This window comes from Varanus komodoensis, unplaced genomic scaffold (assembly GCF_004798865.1).
Source record: "Varanus komodoensis strain SLA01 unplaced genomic scaffold, ASM479886v1 scaffold1, whole genome shotgun sequence".
In the NCBI taxonomy this organism is placed as follows: Eukaryota; Metazoa; Chordata; class Lepidosauria; order Squamata; family Varanidae; genus Varanus; species Varanus komodoensis.
Window position 1 is genome coordinate 76,122,226 of NW_025335268.1, and position 22,497 is coordinate 76,144,722.

Consider the following 22,497-nt stretch of genomic DNA (forward strand, 5'->3'; position numbering starts at 1 on the left):
GCATCACATTGCTGGCTCATGTTTAGCCTGTTGTCCACAATTACTCCGAGGTCTTTTTCAGTTCCCTTAAACCATATATTCCCCATCTCGTATCGATGCATTTGGTGGCACTTGTTCCTACTGAATCTCATTCTGTTGCTCTCAGCCCAGCGTTCAAGTTTATCAAGATCGCTTTGGCTCTTCATTCTGTCTTTTGGGGGGCTCACTATTCCGCCCAGTTTTGAACTGTCTGCAGATCTGATGATCCTCCCGTGCCCTTCCTCGTCTAACTGATTCATACAGAGGCTGAAGAGCACCGGGCCCGGGACTGAGCCCTGCGGCCCCCCACTCGTTCCCTCCCTCCAGCCTGGGAAGGTGCCACTGATGAGCACTCTGTGTGTCCAATTTAGCAGCCAGTTTTGGCTCCACCTAACAGCTTTCTATCTAGTTCAGTGTTTGCTAATTTGCTTTTCAGAATGTTGTGGGGTACTATGTCAAAAGCTTTACTAAAGTTGAGGGAGATTATGTTCCCTCTGTCCGTTTGGGAGGTTACCTAGTCAAAAAAATGAGATTAAATAAGTCTGACAGGATTTATTTTTGATAAATCCATGTTGGCTCCTATTAATCACTGCATTTTCTTCCAGATGCTTGCTGATGGATTTTTTTTTTTAATAATGTGCTGCTGAATTTTTCCAGTGGTTGATATCAGAGTGACTGGAGTGTAGTTTCCTGGTTTACCTTTTTCCCCCTTTTTGGAGATGGGGACAATGTTATCCCTTCTCCAGTCGTCTGGCACTTTTCCTGTTTTCTAGGATTTATCAAAGATAGTAGCCAGTGGCTCTGAGTGTTTCTCCACTAATTCTTTTATGATTGTGAGATGGAGTTCATTGGGCACTGGAGATCTGAACGAATTTACTCCTTCTAGGGGACTGCAGGTTGCGCAGTGGTTTAAACCGCTGTGCTGCTGGGCTGGTTGATCAAATGGTCGCCGGTTTGAATCTGCACAACAGGGTGAGTTCCCGTTGCTCCGTCCCAGCTCCTGCCAACCTTGCAGTTCAAAAGCATGCAAATGCATGTAGATAAAAAGGAACCACTTCGGTGGGCAGGTAACAGCGTTCATGCACTTCGGTGTTTAGTCATGCCGGCCCCATGACCACGGAGACTGTCTGCAGACAAACACTGGCTCCCTTGGCTAGGAAATGGAGATGAGCACCGCCCCCTAGAGTCAGGCATGACTGGACTTAATGTCAAGGGGAAACCTTTACCTTTTACTCCATCTAGGTATTCTTTGTCCATTTGTCTGTCAGCCTTGAACTGCCATCTTTCACGTTCAGCTAGTAATTCCTCTGTGTAGTAGAATTTCTTGTGTGAGAATGCTCTGGTGAAGCAGGAACTGAGCACCTTGCCTTTTTCTTGTCATCTGTTATCACTCTGCCATTATTATTATTATCACCATAACATTTATAATGCATTAAATATGTGTGTGTGTATTAGTTTTATTATTACTACTACATTTATACATTGCCATCTACTTTAAATAGCTGGACTCTTTTTTCTTTCATGCGTCTGTTGATTTGGATGTTATCTGAAGGAGGCTTTCTTCTTGTTCTTACATTGCCTGTTTTCTCAGTTTGTCCCCTGCTTTAGCCTTCCAGATGCCATCTCCGCAGTTCCTTGCAGATTGTTTATATTCTTCTTGCGTGGCCTGGCCCTATTTCCACTTCCAGTGCATGTTCTTTTTTTCCTTTCTTCCAGGCCGTCACTTGGCTTTTTGTGGAGCCACGAGGGCTTCCTCTGCTGTCTCCCACGCTTTTTTCTTGATGGAATTGTTCGTAGTTGTGCTTGGAGAATCTTCTTTTCCAAGATTTCCCTTCCTGCTTGGCCTCCTTTTCCCTTAAGAGGGAGTTGTTGTTGCACTTGGCTTGTCATGGTTCTTACTTTGTTAAGGTTGGCGCTCTTGAAGCGCAGATGGTGCTTGGCTGCAGTTTCCCTTTGCCTCCTTTACAAGTCGGAATTCAAGCGCCGCGCTGTCACATTCCCCCAGAGTCCCCATGGCTGCTATTTTGTCCACCAGGTCATCCCTGTGAATTAGTATCACATCGAAGATCGCTGATCCTCTCATTGCTGCTTCTGCTGCTGGAGGAAGTTGTTGGCAACACATGCCAGGAATCTCTTGGAGGGGCCATGCTTGGCAGAATTTCTCTCCCCACATATATCAGGAAAACCGAAGTCCCCTGTGATGACTGCATCACTCCTCTTGAAAATGCTGGCAAGTTGCTTTTCGAAGGTTGCATCTTTGTCCTGTTTTTTGACTGGGTGGTCAGTAATATATGCCAATAACTATATTTTTCTTATTTTTTTGCTCCCTTTAAACTAAGCCAGATGCTTTCAGTTGGACTACTAAGTTCCTCTTCTTGTATTTCTGTGCAAATATATGTGTGTCTAACATATAGTACAGCTCCACCTCTCTTTTTGTCCTTTCTATTTTTCTTGAAAAGGTTTTATCTATCAATTGTAGAGTTGGAGTCATGTGAGTCGTTCCACCAAGTTTCCGTTATTCCTATAAGATCATAATTGCCCTTGTGTACTATGAGCTCAAGTTAGAAACATAGAAACAGAGCGAGTCAGCAGGGGCTTCCCGGGCCATTTAGTCAGACCCCAGCTCCAGCCGGCTCCGTTCATGACAAGTTCATGTTGTTTGGTTCCCATACTCTGGGCATTGGTGTAGAGACGTTGCCGGTCATTCTCGCTGTGCCCTGGTTTTCTTCCAGGGTTTTTTGGGAGACTGGTGTTGGGCCCTGCTTGGGGGTTTTCTCTGTTGAAATACATAAGTCTTTGCCAGGTGCGCCATGCTGCACGTCTCCCTCCCCTCGAGGTTTTAGTTTAAAGCTCTCCTGATGGAGTTTTTCAGGTAGTGGCCAAACATCTGCTTCCTGTTCTTTGTGAGGTGCAGCTCATCATTTGCCAGTAGTCCATCTTCCAGGAATCTTGGCTTGTGGTCCCAGAATCCAAGTCTCTCTCTATGGCACCCCCATCGTGGCCAGTTATTCACCTGAAGGATTTTTCTTCGAAGTCTGATGTTATTCCAGCACAGCTTCTCCTGGCAGTGTCATTAGTTCCCGCATGGAGGAGAAGGAAGGCGTATTGTCAGTGGGTTGCATGAGTTGCGTGAACTTGCTGGCTATAGCCTTAACCTTGGCACCAGGGAGACAGCAGGCTCAGCGATTTCCTGGGTCATCACGGCATACATATTTTTGTTTTTCCGTCTTGTGCAGCAGGGAACCTCGCACAATTGTCCCTCCCCCTTTTTGTTGCAAACTTCGGTATCCTCTTCCTCTCTTGATTGACCTTTCGTCTCCCTTTCAGAGTTGCGCAGTGTGTCGTGTGGTTCCTTCCCTGTGGGGCGCTCACTCGTCCCGTCCTCGAGCGACCTAGAGCGGTTCAAGGGTGCCGCGGCTCCCGCTGGAGTGGCGTATCTTCCAGTTCCTCTGCGTCTGGCACCCTGTTTCTGGGAGATTCCTCCTTCGCGTCCCCGCCTCGGCTCTCTGTTGCTCTCCTTGTACCCCTCGCTGTGGCAGCTCCACTGCTCTGTCTAACAACTCTTCGCCGTCTTTTATGCCCTCGAGGGGGGACACTCGGTGCTCGGATGCTTTCACCGTCGAGCAGAGCTCCTGGCCTGCCCTGGTGGCATGTGGGCCATGTTGGCCCCGGGCATTGCACAGGTCTGGCAGGTTGCCGCCGGGGGGGAGTCCTCCCAGGGCTTTCCTTCTGCTCCCTTCTTGACTCTGCCATGCCGATCCTGGTGCGGCAACCGGTTCTTTCTCTTGTCTTCCCCGGCAGTTAACAGCACAGTCTTACCAGTAAGCTGGGACGTGTTACAAGGAAGAAAACAAACTATGGGGGAGCTAGTTTGGGGGTGGAAAAGAAGAGGGGAAAAGCAAGAGAGACCTCCCTGCCAAACTCCACCACCAGTTGCCGGTTCGCTTGCTCAGGTCGCTCGCTCCCTGGGAGCACGGCTGCTTGTATCCCAGAGGCCCTGGACCAGCTGGGGCAGCTTGCTCTGCTCTGCTCCACTCCGAGCCAGGAGCCAGAAGTGCAAATTCCATCGTTCAGGCTCTCTCTTAGAGCATCCACAGTAGACCAGCAGTTTCACGCCTGGGCTCCAGTTTACTATCAATCACGAACTGAGTTTGTAGGGAAAATCCCCCTTTAGCTACCTCAATAGTGAATACCTAAAGGAGTTGCTGAGCCAGCGGCCAGTTCTTGGCGCCAGCGGAGTGGTCGGGAGGGCAGTCCAGTGACGTGGACTGAAGTGGTCCTGGAGGGCAGCTGGGCTCCTCGGCTTGCCTAGTCCTTGATCGGGCCAGCCATCGCATGAGGGGTGGGCCGTCTGTACAGCTGGGATCTGTCTGCCAGCATGATGGGCTGGAAGCATATTGCTTAGCTAGGAGGAAAAAAGTAAAAAAGAGAGAGACCTGGGCTTAGCAAAGCTGCAAAATTGGGCCTTACCAACAAGGTTGTACTATTGCTCGTTTTCCCATTTGCTCCACAGTGTAGCCACCCACTGGCTAATTCTCAGTAAGGAAAGGTAGGCAGTTCGAAAGACATTAATAAAAACCAAAGGTAGCCCTAATTTGTCATCCCGCCTGATTGCTCAGGGATGGGCTTTCTCCAAAGCTGAGCTCCTCTGTTCACTGGGAGCATCTCTGTTCCTGCGAGGAGCAGGCAGTAAGCCAGGGGCAAGTGGAGCCTTCCAGGGAGGAGGCTGTAGGAGATGCTTCAGTTGTAGCATTGCTTTAACCGCACGCTGTGCTCCCCTCCCTGCAGGTAAGCGTGCGCCCCCACCATGTTCTGGAAATTTGATCTGAACACAACGTCGCATATTGACAAATTGCTGGACAAAGAAGATGTGACTCTCTGTGAGCTGATGGAGGAAGATGACATCCTTCAGGAGTGCAAAGCACAGAACCGCAAGCTGGTGGACTTCCTGTGCCAGCAGCACTGCATGGAGGAGCTGGTCAGCCTCGTCACCCATGAGCCCCCACTGGACATGGACGAAAAGGTCCGCTTCAAGTACGTACCTTGCTTCTGGAGACCGACTGCAGGATGTCCTGCTTGCCCCCAGAGCTGCCAAGAGGGCCTGAAGGGATGGCCGGGAAGCCCTTCCGTTGCTTCCTTACGGGATGTGTGGACCTGTTGGAGCCACACCATCCTGAAGCTACCACAGCACCTCTGTCAGAGTGGGAGTTTGCTTCGAGCGGTGGGTGCAGTCGCCCACCGGGGCTAGGAGCAGGGTGGCCCATTCCAGCTTCCTTTGCTTTGCGTGCTGCTGCTTCGAGGCTCGCCTTAATGTGTCTGGCACGGCCCCCCTACGGCCTTGGCTAGTTGGAAATAGGCAGCGAAGGTACGGTGCTGCCGGGGGATCTTTCAGAGCTGGCTTGAAGCTGGAGATCTGTGCCTCCCTTGCCCCCCTGGCTCTGCTTGCGTCCCTGCAGGTACCCCAACATGGCCTGTGAACTGCTGACCTCTGACGTGCCGCAGATCAATGACCGGCTCGGAGGGGACGAGGCCTTGCTGAACATGCTCTATGACTTCCTGGACCACGAGCCTCCCCTGAACCCTTTGCTGGCCAGTTTCTTCAGCAAGACCATCGGCAACCTCATAGCAAGGAAGACGGAGCAGGTACTGCTCAGCTTCCGAGTCTTTGATTCCTCCTTTCTCTGCTTGTGATAAGTTTGGCAAAAAAATAAACAAGATGAATAAATAGGATGAAGAGATGGCTCAAACAACCCACTTACAGGAGCTTTGCTCTTTCAGAGGCTGTCCTCAGGTTAATCAAAAAAGGATTAATTACAAATGAGAGTGTAATGAAAGTGGTGGCACTCTGGCTCTGGGAGCCCTTCTGAGGGAGATGCAATCAGGGCTGAACTGGTTTCTCCCTCAGTGTAAAGTCACAACGTTCCCTTTTGTCCAGGCATTTTAAATTAATTATGTAAATAGGTTAGTTTGGTTGCTGGTTGAATTAGTTTTATATATTTTGTTTTGTCATTTTCATCATTGTAAGAACAGTGGAAGAGCCAAGGTGGTCCAGACCAGTTCCTGTCGGGGGTGGTGTTCACGTGGCAGCTAGCCAGATGTGTCCTGGTGGGAAGCCGGCAAGCAGGCATGTGGGTGGCAGCCCCACCCCGGTGGCCGGCATCCCCAAGCACAAGGCCCCATTCCGAGTTGCGCTCGCTCTTGTGACAGCATGCGTGCTGCTGGGAGATTCTTTATGGAGGATGATTGGCTTATTATTTTAAATCAATGAAAGAGCTTCGCTTGTGTGTGTGTGTTTTAGGTGATTTCATTTTTGAGGAAAAAAGCCAAATTTATCGACCTTGTTCTCAAGCATATTGATACATCTGCCATGATGGATCTTCTCCTGCGACTTGTGAGCTGTGTGGAGCCAGCCCAGCTGCGACAGGAAGTGCTAAATGTGAGGACTTCTTTTCTGGACTGGAAGCACTGAAAAGTGTGGGGTGGTTGTAGGGGCACAGAGCTGGGTGCCTGAAACGGGAGACTCGCTGCTCGTGCCTTTTGCGCTTGGCAGCACTGGCCCCGGACATGCTTCACTTGCTATTTGTGTCTCTCTTTAAGTCCACTTTTCAGAAGGAGGTTCCTCACTTTGTGAGAATCCCCCCCCTCCCCTGGTTAATCTGGTAAATCGCGTGCCCCCCATTGTGCTATGGTCCACGGAGTCCAGTATGGGCTTCACGGTGTCCCAGCCTCACCTGGGGTTCTAGCAGCACCTTCCCTTGGCGGAAGCCCAGATTCTTGGTGGCACCGAGTGGGAGAGTGATTTTCTTCCTGCATGGCTGCTTTGGAGAGCTCTGGGGAGCCGTGCTTGCCTCCCTGCTTGGTGTGGGTGCCTGGAGTTTCTGCAGGCCCCCTTCTCTGCTCTGTGCAAGTCCCTCGAGGAGTAGAGCGCAGGGGCTCCCATGCTGGTGGGATGGCAAGCAGACGGCCTCTGCTTAGGCTGGGGAGGGGCATCTCAAGCCAAGGGAGTGCCGCTCATAGCCGGCCTGCAGTTCTCTTTGGCTGGGGGCGCCTTGGGACAACAAGACCGCCAAGCGGGCAGAGAAAACGCCCGGCTTTGGGGCAGGGAAGCTCCCTCCCGGACCGGTCCCTCAGCCTGGAAGGTTTTGCCACAAGTCCGATTCTGAGCTGGGTTGTTGCCCTTTCTTGTTCCGTCAGTGGCTGAATGAAGCAAGGATCATCCAGAGACTTGTGGAGCTGATCTCTCCCAACCAGGACGAGGATGTGAGTGGAAGCAAGAGGTCTGACTGTGTGGGCAGCTGAGGAAGCCCCTCCACACACACACACACCAAAGAAGGCTCGGGGGTGGAGGGCATGCCGGTGCATCGCTGGGCGGGCAGGGGACTTCCGATAGAAATCTGTCTGTTGTTGCTGACATCTCAGTTGTGGAAGACCCCACGGGGTTTATCTGCCCTGAATTCCTTCCACATGGTCACTGAGCGCCTCTTGACTGGGGCCTTTCTGTTGTGCGTTGAAGAGTGATTGTACTGACAAGCAAGGCGCTTTGTGGGGCGAGGCGAGGAGACGTCGCCCTGTTTGGCGTCTTCCAGAGGGGGGCAGTGCAGAGTGAAGGCTCTGCCCCTGTGCTGGCTAAAGAAGGGCAAGGACCATGGTAAGCAAGTGCTTGGTACTCGCCTTGGTGGGGCCACAGAGAAGGCTGGGGGGGGGGGCTGCCTCCCCGATGCCCAGCCTTGTCAGCCTGCAGCATCCCCATCGCTTTTGCTCCCACTGCTTGGAGGAGGATGGGCCAGATGGCGCAGCTGGTCCGGCCTGCTGGAAAGCGCTCCGTGCACATCTCCAGGAGCAAGGCAGGGCTGCACACCTCCTGACGTGGGGCAGGGCTTCAGCCTGTGCATCGAGAGGCGGCAAGTGGCTGGGCCGAGTCCTCCCTGCTGCCGCACTTCTACCCAAATGCTGCTGGGGCCTCCAGGAGAGTTTTCTTGCCCTGGTATGCTTGGGATGCTTTGGACTGCGACTTCCAGGACTCCTGAGCAGTGGCCATTCTGTGGCGCAGGCCTCGCTTTAGAGGTCCTGGCGTATCATCAGTATAGATTTAGATTCTCAGCCAGATATGAAACTCTGTAGGTTTAGGGTTTTCAGGACTCTGTGTTGCAAGCTGGGGTTTTCCTCCCTTAGTGCATTGAAGGCAACAGACTGTTCTTTTGCAAAATGCTGTTTTTTCACCAAAGTAGGCATGTCATGAGTGGAGCTGGCTGGAGCTGGGGGTCAGACTAGATGGCCCAGGAGACCCCTTCTGCCTCGGTGTGTTTCTGTGTTTCTAAGTATGCCCAATAAACTCAATCACCACAGAACCTATATCTGAGCATGTACTTCATTGAACCCAATCGAACAACTTTTTTTGGAAATGCTCCTTTCACGTATGTCTGAGTCCAGTCCTTTTGAGGGCCCATTTGGAAGGGAGCGTGCCTTTTCTCTGCACATCTTGGCTAGTGCTCTTCTTCCAGCACTGCATCATGGGGTGACAGCTGTGCCAACTTTACCTGTCTCCGGGAGCTCCTCTCCCATGCCCCCACCCGGCAGCAGTGCATCCTGGTGATTCCCGGAGCTTGCCGGGGCACCTGGGGAGGATGGCCTTGAGATAAGCACCTCCGCTTCCCCCATCTCAGAGTGAACCCCCAAATTCTCAGGCCCCTCCACTGCCTCCTCTGTCTAACTCATAGGTTCAGATTGGCATGACCCAGGAGCGCATGCCAAGAACAGTGCCCCCCTCACTCCCCTCACTCTGTTAGACGAGAGTTATTTTTGTTTCTCTCCTATAAAAAATATCAGCATAACAATGCAAACCCAACACTTCCATGTGCATCGAAGCATCAAACACCTGATAGTGTCGTTTTAAGTTAAGGCTTCTAAGCAGAACCATAAAAGTTGTTGCTTTCAAACTTACTGCATGGGTTACAGACAATCTGTTGATGGGGATAGCTCCCCATGCTGAATGTTCGGACTCTGTATATACTTCTTGGAGGCTGTAAAGTACATTTAGCTTGTTTTTACTTCATTACTTTATATTCTGTTAAGATAAACTCATAGTAATACATTTCTAAATCAGTGTTTATCTAAATAATAGCACTTTTTAATCAAGATAAAAATATAATGATAGACATATAAAACATCCCAGAATTTCAAGGCATGTTCACAACACACCACTAATTGCTTGACTGCACCATCTTGTGATTATGTTTTCTCAAAATGCATGTCTTACATTGAAGAGGGTGGGAAGCTCCCTCCTCTTACCATATTGGTGGTGTTCTTATTTACACACACACACACACACACACACACAGAGAGAGAGAGAGAGAGAGAGAGAGAGAGAGAGAGTTCAGGTTACTATAAATGTGATATGGGACTAAGTACCTAGATTCCCAACAGCAAATTCTGGCACCTCTTGTTTGGAATTCCTTCAGGAAAGACCAACACTTAGCCAGCCATCAATTTCTAATAGTCTGGCACTCCTGTTTCTCATCTGGGAAGCCTCAAAGATAAGGCAAGTTTAATTACATTTGTAGCAAGAGGCCAAGCCGAATTGCACTGGGCTTCCAAACTCCTTATGTTAATCCAGAATCCTTTTGGAGGAATCAGATCCCCTAACTTTGCAGGAAGTGCAAGATGTCACAAATATGAAAGGTTGCCACAATCTTGGCTGAGGCCAGGAGGTGTTGAAGTCCAGAAAATCTGGAGAGCAGCAGGGTTGAGAAAACTGTTCATGGGTTTGAGAAATCTGCTGATCCTGAGATCTCGCACAGGACCCCGGGACCATTGATTCTGTCATCAGCAGAATTGTTGCTCTGCGAGATGTCAAGCGTAGTCGGAGGGAGGGAGTTGTGCGGCTAGCCAGGCGCTCTGGGGCAAGAGCCACGTCCACCTTACATGCTTGTGCTGTAGGACCAAGGAGGGGAGCCTGAGCATGCGATGTTGGAAATGGCTCCCCCCTCCCCCCCAGGTACCATTACTGCTCCTCTAGAGAGGGGGAAGTTTCCTTGGCAGGGATGGTTTTTTTGAGGGAGCCCCACAGCCTTCCTTCCATGAGCCCCATGGGCCTGGTTCTCGGTGTTGCCAGCAGCCCCTTGGTGCCCCAAAGGTCCTTCCGCCGTGGCTAATGGGTTTCTCTGTTTGCAGAGGCAGTCAAATGCTTCTCAGACCCTGTGCGATATCATCAGGCTGAGCAGAGACCAGAGCAACCAGCTCCAGGAAGCAGCTGAGCCCGATCCGCTCCTCGCAGTTCTGGAGTCGTAAGTACTGGCCGCAAGTGCCCCGCGCAGGACCCGCTGCGGGCGCCTCTGTTGTTCGTGCCGCCTGGTGGACTGGCTGCCCTGAGGGTCTCCATGGCGGAGCTGGGCAGGCTGGGAGCTGTGCGGCAGCTCGTTGCAGAGCTGTGGGTCTGCCTGGGTGTCTGCGCACAGAGCCTGCCCCTCGCGAGTCTCTGCCCCGCCAGCTCGAAGTCCCACATTAAAGAGTGGTGTGGCGGTGAGGGCTGGGCTGAACTGGCACCGAGCGGCCCCGGACTTTAGTGTTCTCTCAGTTGTGAGCCAGACTGCGGGCCTTGGAGCTTGCCCCCTCTCAGCCTGACCATCGCCACCACGCACTGGGGAGAGTGGGCGGGTGACAGCTGGGTGTGTCCCCTTCGGCTGCTTCGAGGAAAGGCAGATAAAATGAAGCAAAGTGTAGCTGCAAAAAGGCTGTGGATGGCCTGGCCGCGGCCACAGCCAGAGAACCCGGAAAAGGGATGGTGGCAAGAGCTCGAGGAGGACCGCTGCTGCTCCTGAGCGGCCTGTTGGGGTGCCCAGATGGTTCTCCCACCTGCCCCCGGGGGAAGAGGCCTGGGTCCACGAAGCAGAGGTGGGCCGGGGTTAGGGTGTGGGTGCGTGGAACGGAAGCTCCTGTGGGGCAGACCACTGTGGTGTGTTTGTGCGATTTCCTGTCTGGGGGTGGGGCCACCCTGAGGAGCTGTGACCTGTTTGTGGTGTTCCCAGGCAGGAATGTGTGGCGCAACTGCTGAAGAATATGTTTGATGGAGAAAGGACAGAGAGCTGCCTCGTGAGCGGGACGCAGGCCCTGCTGACGTTGCTTGAGCCACGGCGAGCTGGGTAAGCAGGACTGAGCTGGGGGTTCTCGCTGCGTTGCATGCCTCAGGGCTGGAGGCAGGAGGCAAGGGGTCCCGGCACATTTCTCAGAGTCCAGCGGGCTGTGAGGCAAATGCCAGTGAACCGCTCTGGCTGTTTGGCGTTTGGCCATGACCTTTATGCCTGCCTTCTGCAAAATCAGCAGGCAAAAGATGCAAAATTCTCCAGGTGCATAGCGAAAAGTTGCAAATCAGAGCACTTCTGCTTCCTCCCCAGGGGTCAGTGGTCAGGCGGTTTGTCCTGTGGCCATCATGTAAGGACATCCGTGGAGCCTCCTGGCTGGATCAGGCAAGGTGGGTGCCTCTCACCCAGGATCCTGATTTTCACAGCCAGATGAGGTGGAAATGCTTCACGGCAGGGTAGGGAGCCTGGCCTCCCATGGTTGTCGTCTTCAGCATGTGCTCCGAGGTCGACTGAGCAGGGGTTCAGCTTCCGAGCCCGTCTCGGAGTTCATGGTTCTGCAAGGAGCACTCGGTACTCTGCTCTGTGCGCCCAGTGCAGTGATTGTAGTGTGGTGCATCCCCCAGAAATGGGTTGAGCTTGGTTGAGTTATGGGTAAGGGGTTTTGACCACAATTAGTAACTGCTCCAGGTTAAGTCTGGCCACAGTCAAAAAGCTGCACTGTTCATGGATAACAGAGCTGCCAGGGTGTCCCTGTGCTTGCCTGCACCTCGTAAATTCTGCTACGAGGCTTTCCTCCAGCGTTTCTAGTGGAAGGAGCACAGGTGACGTGTCTGAGAAAGGGCCTTCCCCACACTGCCCTGAGATCCTGGAGAGCAGCTGCTGCTTCCTCCATGCACAGTAGAGAGATGACTGGGATGGAGGGCGCAAGGCAGGGGGCCATTGCCTGCTTAGGCTGGGCACGAAGCGACCTCAGATCCTCATAGGGTTGTAATCATGCTGCGTAAGCTCCCCTTCCTCCTCAGCATCTGAAAATTTCCAGAAATAATTCATGTTGTAGTGGTTACTTGGTAAATTCCCGTAGAAGACAACCCCTGAGCACGGCGGCTTCATGGCTTCTTTTTCTGATGAGTGAGGTGGAGGGGCGCCCATTCCAGGGGCCTGGTCCAGCCACGGCACCTCACCTTAGCTTGGAGGGACACTCCAAGATGAAGCAAAGCCACCTGCGTCATGAATGAGATGCTGCCTGTTGAATACAGTGGTGGAATACGGATGCGGAATAGAAGCAAGCCAGAAGTGGATGCGCTCCACTTACCTGTGGCTGCGTTGGTTCCCTGGGCGGGCCGGGGATGCTCTGTGAGCACCAGAGTCACCTGGGTCAGCAGCACATCAGTTCCTCTGCCCGGGCCGAGGACCGACGATAGCGCCGCTTACTGTGGATGCTGCGGAGCTCCTGCCTCCCAGCGACGCCAGGTCTGCCGGACGTGCAGTGGCCACGGCCTCCTCTTCCAGGAAGGTTGACCTGTGTCAGCAGGTTGGGCGGCTGCATTTGCATAGCACAAGCAGGATTCCCGGAGGAGGCGTAGCAGGACAATCGCTGGTGCGCTTTCTAACTGGCTGGTGGCCATGAGGCCGCAACATGGTTCCGAAGAGCTGCGCAGGCGGGCGCTTGGGCCCTGGGAAGACGCTGCACGGCCTGCTGTGTGTTATTCATCGCCTCGCCGTTCCTGTGGAGGAGCCTGTCTCGCATAGGAACTCGGCCGCCTTCCAGCTCGCCCCTTGTCTTCCCTCGCCCCCCCCCCAGGGTGCCGACCAAGCCTTTCTTTCATCGGTGCTGTGCTGCCCTGGGGCGTGGAGCTCTCCCAGGGCTCTCCGAGCACGATCACCGAGCAGCTGCCTAGATTGGCCACAGGGGACATTCCTTGCCTTTGCACTTTTGGGCTCTGTCCGGAGGGATCGTCGCAGCCTCTGAAGCCCTGAGCTGCTCGGGAGCTGGCTCTGCAAAGGATCATTGCCTTTGCCATAAGCCCCACCAGAGCCCTTTGTTCTTGGGCTGACCCGCCCCCCCGGCTGCTCTTTGCAGTCATGGCACTCCCTCTGTGGAGTGCCCAGTGTGCAGAAGTTTGCCTAGTTCCAAACATGTTACGTGAATGCCAACAAAAACGTTGTGTGTGTGTTGACTTGCTGTAGACAAAGTAGGTTGTTTTGCGATGGCTGCAGAGATGGTACGTGGCTTGCCTGCCGCTTGCAACAACTGGGGGCCGACTTCACATGTTGTCTAGCTGGTTTAGTAGAGGGTGCTCTCTTCGTACCAGTGAGATGCGGAAATAGAGCTATGAGGTCCCGGAAGTGAGATGTAGAGCAGTGCAAGCCAGGGCTGCTACAGCGGTGCTCTGTAGGCCCTTTCCGATTCTACTGTGGTGTGAGCCTGAGGCACCACCGTCTCTGTTTCCGGCTAGAAAAGTGGGACTGGGGGATCTCAGGCTGTGAAGGAGACTGTGAAGTAGGAAGACTTGTTCGGATCCAGGAAAGGGATGCCCTGTTTGAACCAGAACGCAGCTAGACTGCTGGTACTTAACATCAGAAAGGGGGCAAAGCCGCTTTCCATTTGATCCCTGGGAAGAGCTGGGAGGTATTCCTAGGGAGTTAGTCATTCCTGATTGTCCGAATGGGAATGGGGTGGAAATAGGTCTCTTAACATCGAGTGGAACATGATCTTCAGAGGCGGAAGGTCCACCAGGGGAATCTGGATGTGGCCACTGTGTGCACCTGCTTTAATGCTAGAAGCCTCGGAGGTGAGGCAAGGGAGCCGGAGTGCCTGATTTTAAAGGAGAACATGGAGATAGTGAGCAGACTGGAATCCGGGGGGGGGGGGGAATGGAAAGAATTCTCATCCCCCAGGAGGAATCCTCTTCAGAGAAGGAGCTAGAATTCCTGGGAACAAGCTGTTTGTGCAAGAAGAGCCCTGGGAGATGGCTGAGGGCCTGTTCCCACAAAAGCCTCTCTCACTGCAAGAGCGACGGGTGTCTCAAAAGTCAGGCAGGGGCCTCCCCTGAGAGAAGAAGGGACCGTTTGCAAGGAAAGGCTCCTTAGGCAGCCGATTGACCTCTGTGTGGACAGAATGCTGGACTAGGTGGACCTTTGATCTGATCCATGACTCTCTCAATGTTATGTTTTTATGCTCCTTATGAGTAAAGAAATCTTCACAAGGAGGACTTATTCCAGAAGCTTCTCACGTACTGCAGCTGAGTCCTGGGTGAAGTTCTGGAAGCTCCAGGTATTAGGCTCAGTGCTATCTGGGAGGGCTTGGGAAGGAGGGGCTCATTTCTCCCATCCTGTACGATTTTCCCCCAGCGTTCCTTGGCCTGGTGAAACTGTCAGCCAGAGGTGGGAATGTAGTGTGTCCCGCTGGTTCTCCTGGACCTCTCACCAGCTCTTGATGCCATCAGCCATGGCATCCCGGATAGGCTGGCTGGGTTGGGAGTTGGAGGCACTGTTTTGTGGTGGTTCTGCTTCTACGTGGCTGGCCAATTCCGGAAGGTGGTGCTGGGGGATTGTGGCTCTGCACCACGGTAGCTTTGCCACGGAGTTGCACAGGGTTCCATTCTGTCCCTCATGCTTTTCAACGTCTACATGAAACCGCCGGGAGAGGTCATCCAGGGGCTTGGGCTGTGGAGTTGCCAGTATGCTGATGATACCAGCTCTATCTATCTATCTATCTATCTATCTAATCTATTTATTTATTTAGAAAATTTCTATGCCGCCCCATTTGCCAAAGCCTCGGGGCGGCTCACAAAACATCAATTAAAATATAATACACTAAAAATATAAAACGAATTAACAATATAAAATAAGTCGCCCTGGCCAAAGAATAAAATAAGCAAATAATATTAGCAATTAAAATGACGTTTGAATAAAAAGGTCTTCGCCTGGCGCCGAAAAAAAAATAACGATGGCGCCAGGCGGACCTCTCTGGGGAGTGCATTCCATAGATTGGGCGCCACCGCAGAGAAAGCCCTCCTCCGAGTACCTACCCTCCTAATTTCCTTCCCGGAGGGTTCCCGGAGAAGGGCCTCTCCTGCAGATCTCGGGGCGGGCGGGCGTATATGAATGTAAGCGCTCCTTCAGGTAGCCAGGACCCAAGCCGTTTAGGGCTTTATAGGTCATCACCAACACCTTGAATTGGGCCCGGACTTCAATGGGAAGCCATTGAAGCTGACGGAGGACTGGAGTCATGTGAACATAATGCCCAGTCCCCGTCAGCAACCTGGCAGCTCTATTTTGAACCAATTGCAGTATCCGGACCGTCTTCAAGGGTAGCCCCATGTAGAGCGCATTACAGAAGTCAAGACGGGAAGTCACCAGCGCGTGTGTCACTGTTGCGAGGCAGTCGTACTCCAGGTAGGGGCGCAGCTGATGAATCAGCCAAAGCTGAAGGAAAGCACTCCTCGCCGCTGCTGTTACATGAGCTTCCAGTGAAAGCTCCAGGTCGAGGAGCACTCCCAAGCTGCGGACCTTGTCCCTAATAGGGAGTGCTACCCCATTCAGGACTAGGTTCAATTCACCCTCTCCGAAGCCCGATCCACCAACCAACAGGACCTCTGTCTTGTCTGAATTGAGCTTCAGTTCAATTCAGCCCATTACCTCGGCCAGCCCATTACCTCGGCCAGGCACTGGTTCAGCACAGCCACTGCCTCACCTGGATTGGTGGAAAATGAGAGGTAGAGCTGGGTATCATCAGCGTACTGATGATTCCACAGCCCACACCTCCCGATGACCTCTCCCAGCGGTTTCATGTAGATGTTGAACAGCAAAGGGGACAAAATGGACCCCTGCGGTACTCCATGGCATAACTGCCATGGCGCAGAGCCATAGTCCCCCAGCACCACCTTCTGGAATCAGTCATTGAGATAGGAGCGGAACCACTGCAAAGCAGTGCCTCCGACCCCCAATCCCGCTAGCCTATCCAGAAGGATACCATGGTCAATGGTATCGAAAGCCGCTGAGAGGTCCAGAAGAACTAACAGGGACGCACTCCCCCTGTCCTTCTTCCTGCACAGGTCATCGTACAGGGCGACCAAGGCAGATTCAGTACCGTACCCGGGTCTGAAGCCGGACTGAAATGGGTCCAGATAATCAGTTTCATCTAAGAGAGCTTGGAGTTGTCCCGCCACTACCTGCTCCAACACCTTACCCAGAAATGGGATGTTGGCCACTGGTCTATAATTAGTGGCCATCTCTGGATCCAGTGACACTTTCTTCAGGACCGGTCAGACTACCGCCTCCTTTAAAGGGGCAGGTACCCCACCTTCCCTCAGAGAGGCATTAACCACTTCCAAGATCCAGATCCCAATCCCGTGCTTGGAATTATTTATTAACCAAGATGGGCAAGGGTCCAATAGGCAAGTGGTGGGACGTACTCGTCCAAGCACCTTGTCCACATCATCAGGCTGCAATAACTGAAATTCATCCATTAATTTTGGACCAGACGGCAGCATTGGTGTCTCCCTGAGTCACTAGTAGAGTCTAGCTCATGACGAATCTGAGCGATTTTCTCCCTGAAATGCTTGGCAAAGTCATCACAGCGGGCCTTCGAGGGTGGAACCAGATCTTTCTTAGGACCTGGGCAAACCAGGCCTTGCACCACTCGAAAAAGCTCCGCAGGACGGCATTTTGAGGAGGCAATGGAAACGGAAAAGAAATTCTTTTTCGCTGCCCTCACCGCCACAGCATAGGCCCGATAATGGGCTCTCAAGTGTGTTCGGTCAGATTCATCCCGTGATCTCCTCCACCTACGCTCTAGCCATCTCCCAGCCTGCTTCATCGCCCACAATTCAGGTGTATACCAGGGCGAAGAGTGGGCTCTGCCCGGCGGGAGAGGACGCTTAGGAGCGATCGTGTCAACAGCCCTGGTCATCTCCCCGTTCCACAGTTCGACCAGAGCCTCGACAGGAGCACCAGTCTTGTCAGCCGGAAACTCCCCCAGGGCCTTCAGGAATCCATCCGGATCCATCCAGCTCCAGGGGCGGACCCACACAATCGGGTCCGCACTCTTATAGAGGGAGAGGCCGCTCTCGAGCACAAACCTCACCAGGAAGTGATCTGACCATGACAGGGGAGTCAAACATAAATTCCTCACCCTCAGATCAGCCTCTTCCTGCCCCGTCGAGAAAACCAGGTCCAGAGTGTGTCCACGTTCATGGGTCGGGCCGGTGACATGTTGAGGCAGCCCCATGGCCGCCATGGAGGCCGTGAAGTCCTGAGCCGCCCCGGTCAGACCAGCCTCGGCATGGAGACTGAAGTCTGCCTCTCTCTTACATCTAATCTGGGTGAGGCAGTGGCTGTCCTTAACCAGTGCCTGGCGGGTGTGATAGGCTGGATGAGGGCCAATAAATTGAGGCTCAATCCAGACAAAACGGAAGTCCTGTTGCGGGGTGGTTTGGCTCTCCGGGCGAGTGATGTTAGCCCTGTTCTGGGCAAGGCTGCACTCCCCCTAAAGGATGGAGCACGCAGTCTGGGGGTGCTGCTCGACCCAGAGCTGTCCTTGGAGTCCCAGGTAGCTGCTGTGGTGAGGAGCGTTTTCCTTCAGCCTTGGTTGATTCATCAACTGGACTGCCTACCTGGATAAGCAGAGCCTGGCAGCAGCGCCCCATGCCCTGGTAACCTCCTGACTGGACTATTGTAATGCCCTTTACATGGGGTCCAGATACTTCGCTTGGTTCAGAATAGAGCAGCCCGGATGTTAACAGGGACTGGCAGATAGGCACAAATAATCCCAGTCCTTTATCATCTATACTGGCTACCGGTTGAAGTCCAGGCCCAATTTAAGGTGCTGGTGATGCCCTATAGAGCCCTAAATGGCTTAGGGCCCGGATATCTGAAGGGGCATCTCCTTCCCTATGTGCCTGCCCACCCCTTAAGCTCTGGAGTGGAGGACCTTCTTTGGGAGCCCTCTTTGCAGGAGATTAGGAGGATGGCTGCCTGGAGAAGGGCCTTCTCTGCACTGGCGCTCCTGTTATGCAATGCGCTCCCCAGAGAGGTTCATCTGGTGCTGACTTTATATTCTTTTTGGTGCCAGGCCAAAACCTTTTTTATTTTACCAATATTTTTAGGTTTAAACTGTTTTAATTGGGGTTTTTTAGAGGATGATACTGTGCTTCACTTTATTTTATTGTAAGACCATCCTGAGACTCTCTGTAATAGGAGAGTATAGAAAAGCTTTAAATAAAGAAATAAAACGTATAGTCTTCTAGATGTTGGGCTGCAGCTCGCGGCAGTCATAACCGATGCATCTACTAATGTGGGAAGAAGGGGTTGCAACCCGAAAGATTAGGAGGGCTGTGGGTTCTCCAACCCTAACCCTAACCCTGCCCTAGACCTTATGGGCAAATTGGAAGCAAATCACCCAGCCTAAATGCAGCCATCTAAAGAGCACTGATTTCTTAGCAAAAGTATGTAGCATGTCCCAGCCAGTACTAGAGGGCTCAGAAATGGTGGGTGCAGGGCTTAAAAAATCCGCAGGATTTGGGAGGTGCCAGGTTCATATTTGTTCTGGGTGAATTGAAAGAAGGATGGAATTCACGAGTCGTATTCACATCTCAGTATAGTGAAGGGTTGGAGAAGCCAAGAGCAGTGCCTCTCAGACGGCAGGGTCTAGTATGCCGCACTGTCTCACTAGCCTGGTCGTCTAGTGGGGTCATCCACGACGAAGTGGTCAAGTTTCAGACACCTGGCTAAGATGCCTCCACCCACTTCGCGAGTGGTGGCCAGATCGGCAGAAGAGCATGGATCTCCGTCATGGGGGTGGGGTGGAGAAACTCCCGAGGGGCAGCTTCTGGGCGGCGGCGGCCGAAGGCGACACTGGCGGAGGATCTTCCACAGGCAACAGCAGTGGCACTCAAGCCAGCTCTGGTCAGTGCTGCAGAGGGGTCCGATTGTGCACATCGCATGCAGTTGGGTCATGGAACGTCAGAAGGCAGTTTGCATCGAGGCAAACTGGAAACCGTGCTGATCATCACTGGGGACTGGAACGCCAGAGTAGGAAAGAGAGCAGAATCCAGTGTGGGACAATTTGGCCTGGGGGTAGCAAACGAGGCAGGAGAACGGTGCACAGAATTCTATAAAGCCACCCATCTGTTCATTGCAAATGCGTACTTTGGGCAACCAATCCGATGACTGCATGTATTGACATCATGAGATGACCGATAAATCAAGTGAGCACATAATTTGAAGTGGAACATACAGAGGTTATATTCCCACTGCCAAAACAAGAGTAGGAATAGAACTATTAATACTTGAAAAAGCAGCATAAAGCTGAAAAAGCTCACTGCCAGCGGCACAGTGCCAGTGTACAGCTTAACATTCCTGAGGAATTTAAAGTTCGCATAAACGAGATTTGCATTGTCGAATTCAATTGACCTTTAGCTAGAAGACCTCTGGGCTGAACCTGGAGACACTATTGGGGAGGAATTCAAAAAGACAATTCTTGTAGCACAGAGAAAGAAAAAACCCAGGTGGGTGATGGAAGAAACACTCGTAATTGCTAAGGACAGAAAGAAGCAAAAGCAAAGCGTGACAGAAATAGTGTCAAAAGCCTGAATGCAACTTTTCAGCAACTATTATGTAGAGACGAAAAGAATGATTTCAATGGGCTGCAAGATATAGAGCAAAAGAGGAAAAGCAAGACCTCTCCCAGAAGGTCCAAGAAATCCAAAGGAAATTGAAGTCTAGATTAGAAATGTTAAAAGGCCAACGGGAACATACTATCTGACCAGGAGAAAACAAAGGTGGAAGTGATAAGCAGGGGAACTACAGAGAAGAGAACACAGTGGCAAACACCTTCAAGGAAGAATCCCATGAGAAGAACCTGCAACCGAATCTGCAACCTGTTAGAAACCGAAGTGAAAGCTGCATGGAAAGCACTTGGGAGGAATAAAGCCCCCAGAGCAGATAGGGCGCCAGCAGAAATACTGGAATCCGCAGGGACCGGTTCTGGCCAAATCTCAACAGGAATTTGCCAACAAGTATGTGAAACAAATGAAGCAGTGGCCCTCAGAACTCGTTTATCCTTCTGTCGGGACACAGTTTGCAGAAACAGAAGTGTTTCTTACAGGACGTGGCATCAGACAAAGGTTTATTTTTATCTCCCTTGTTGATCAATATGTACAAAGAACATATGAGAAGCTGGATTAGGATCAACAGAAGGTGTGAAAATTGGCAGAAGGCACATTAATAACGGGCAGAAAACAGCGAAAAATTGAAATGACTCCCAATGAAAGTGTAAGAAGAAAGTGCAAAAGCAGGACCTCAGCTGAATGTTAGAAAATCATTTCTACAGAAAAATTGTGGAACTCCACTGTCACATAACAAGGAAATAGTAACTGAAAAGTTTTGCATATCTTGGTTCAGACATCATTTCAAAGGGTGATGGCAGCCAAGAAATTCAAAGAAGCCTGAGACTTGGGTGGTAAGAAACATCCATCCAGTGTAAGGACATTTCAGTGTAGGCCAAGGCCAAGGTTGGCCACACTGTGTTCTCCATCATTGTGTATGAGTGTGACAGCTGGATGGTGAAGAGAGCTGACTGGAAGAAAATCAGTGTGTTCAGAACATGGTGCCACAGGAGAGTGCTGGGAATCCTTTGGAGCAGCAGAAAGATGAACCAGTTGGTTTTACATCAAATCAAAGCAGAGCTTTCTGTGGAAGCCAAACAGTCAAAAGTAAAGCTGTCCTATTTCAGGCCCATCCTGAGAAGGCAAGATTCACTGGAGAATGCAGTTACACCAGGAAACGCAGAAGTAGAAGGGGCGTCATAGAATCGTAGACTAGTAGAGTTGGACAGGGCCATGGAGGCCATCGGGTCCGACCCCCTGGTGTTGCAGGAGCAGCTCTGGGAAGACCAGCCATGAGATGAATCCGCTTCTTAAAGGAAGCCGCCGTCTTGCGTTTACGAAGGCTAGGCTGGGCTTCAGGGACACGACATTTGGACAGTGCCCAGTCATAGGGTGACCATAACTCACACAAGGCATGACAGCACAGAACAACAGTGGCAGCATGTTCAGATAGGGATTTATTTAGTGGCGACTGTTCAGGAAAGGGATCTTGGGGTTCTTGCTTAATGAAAACGTCAGCCTCTATATGGCTGCCCTTCTCTTAAAGGGAAATTTCATGTTGATTACAACTGGAAAATGGAATTGAACATAAAGCTTTCAATATCATAATGGCTCTACACACCTCTCCAGGTGCAGTTAAGCTTGGAATGTTGGATCTAGTCCTGGTCTTTGCACCTAAAAGCATTAAGTGCCGGAAAGGGTGTAATTGTGATGGGGGAGCTGGAGCAGTTCTCTGAGTATTTGGGGAAGTTACTTAGCACTGAAACTGGTATTGGGCAGGTCAGGGCAGATAGCAGTTCTTGATGGCCGATGGCTCTGCGTTACCTCGAGGCTCCAGAGCAGAAGACCTGCTGGACAGCATTTGCTGGGGCAACTTGAGTGGGAGGATGCTAACTTGCTCTCATGATCCTCTTGTGGGCATCTGGCTGGTCTGAAGAGTCCTTGGATCTGGTTCAGCAGAGCACTGCTGTTGTGCCTGAGTGTGCTTCAGAACGCGCATGGGTGGCTGTGCTGGATCGCAATGAAAGAACCAGCAATGTTCAGCCTTGCAAACATTATCTAAACTGCAGTTTCACGCTTGCTTCACCTTGGTCCCATTAGTGTTTCCATTCTTAAACTATATTCTACTGCTTGTTTCTGGAATTGTGAATGTGATTAACTTTTCAAATGGTTAACAAAGTAAATGACATTGTCGTTCATCTCTAAACCTGGATTTTTTTTTCTGTGATGGTATGTATTTTTGTTCTAGAGTCCTGTCGTTTCTTGTAGTCTTATTTTCAGTTGTAACCTCCTTCCTAAGCTTCCTTTAGAAATTCTCTAAAGAAACTGGAGTGTGGCTCAGCAGCTGAAGAGGTGCACGGGTGTAGACGGGGTGGGGGCTCGTCCTCGGCAAGCCGCCTGTGTGCTGGCCCTGCTCCGTTCAGACCTTGATCACGGCTTGTTTTCCTGCCCGCAGCATCGAGGGGCTGGTGGACTCCTCCTCTCAGGGATTTGAAAGGTCTTACACTGTCAACAGCAGCATCCTGCGTGGCATTGAGCCGCGGCTGAACGACTTTCACCAGCTACTGCTTCACCCTCCCAAGGTATGAAGAATCTGCACTGCCGTGCTCAGGGTGGCCGCCAGCACGCCGGTCTGTTTCCTTGAGGGTCTGTGGCTGGAAGGCCAGATATATTCCAATCTTGCTAGTGCAGGAGAGATCAGCTGGGAAACCCAGAGGTGCTCTTGCTGTTTGGAGACGTCCTCCCTCACCTTGGAGCTCCATTGTGGGACGTTGCGGTTTAACCGGAGGCTG

The 22,497-nt window shown here is 51.8% G+C and overlaps 1 protein-coding gene across 3 annotated transcripts in view; it reads left to right on the forward strand.

Moving 5' to 3' along the window:
• PPP6R2 (protein phosphatase 6 regulatory subunit 2) overlaps positions 1-22,497 on the forward strand; it is a 59,325-nt gene that overhangs the window by 474 nt on the left and 36,354 nt on the right. For all 3 annotated transcript variants that reach the window (XM_044429744.1, XM_044429751.1, XM_044429758.1), the window contains 7 exons: positions 4,807-5,052; positions 5,475-5,661; positions 6,317-6,454; positions 7,213-7,278; positions 10,189-10,301; positions 11,043-11,156; positions 22,161-22,287. In XM_044429744.1, the coding sequence (XP_044285679.1) occupies positions 4,826-5,052; positions 5,475-5,661; positions 6,317-6,454; positions 7,213-7,278; positions 10,189-10,301; positions 11,043-11,156; positions 22,161-22,287 (972 nt within the window). In that variant the 5' untranslated portion in view covers positions 4,807-4,825. Of the gene's footprint in view, positions 1-4,806; positions 5,053-5,474; positions 5,662-6,316; positions 6,455-7,212; positions 7,279-10,188; positions 10,302-11,042; positions 11,157-22,160; positions 22,288-22,497 lie in introns of those variants that run through there.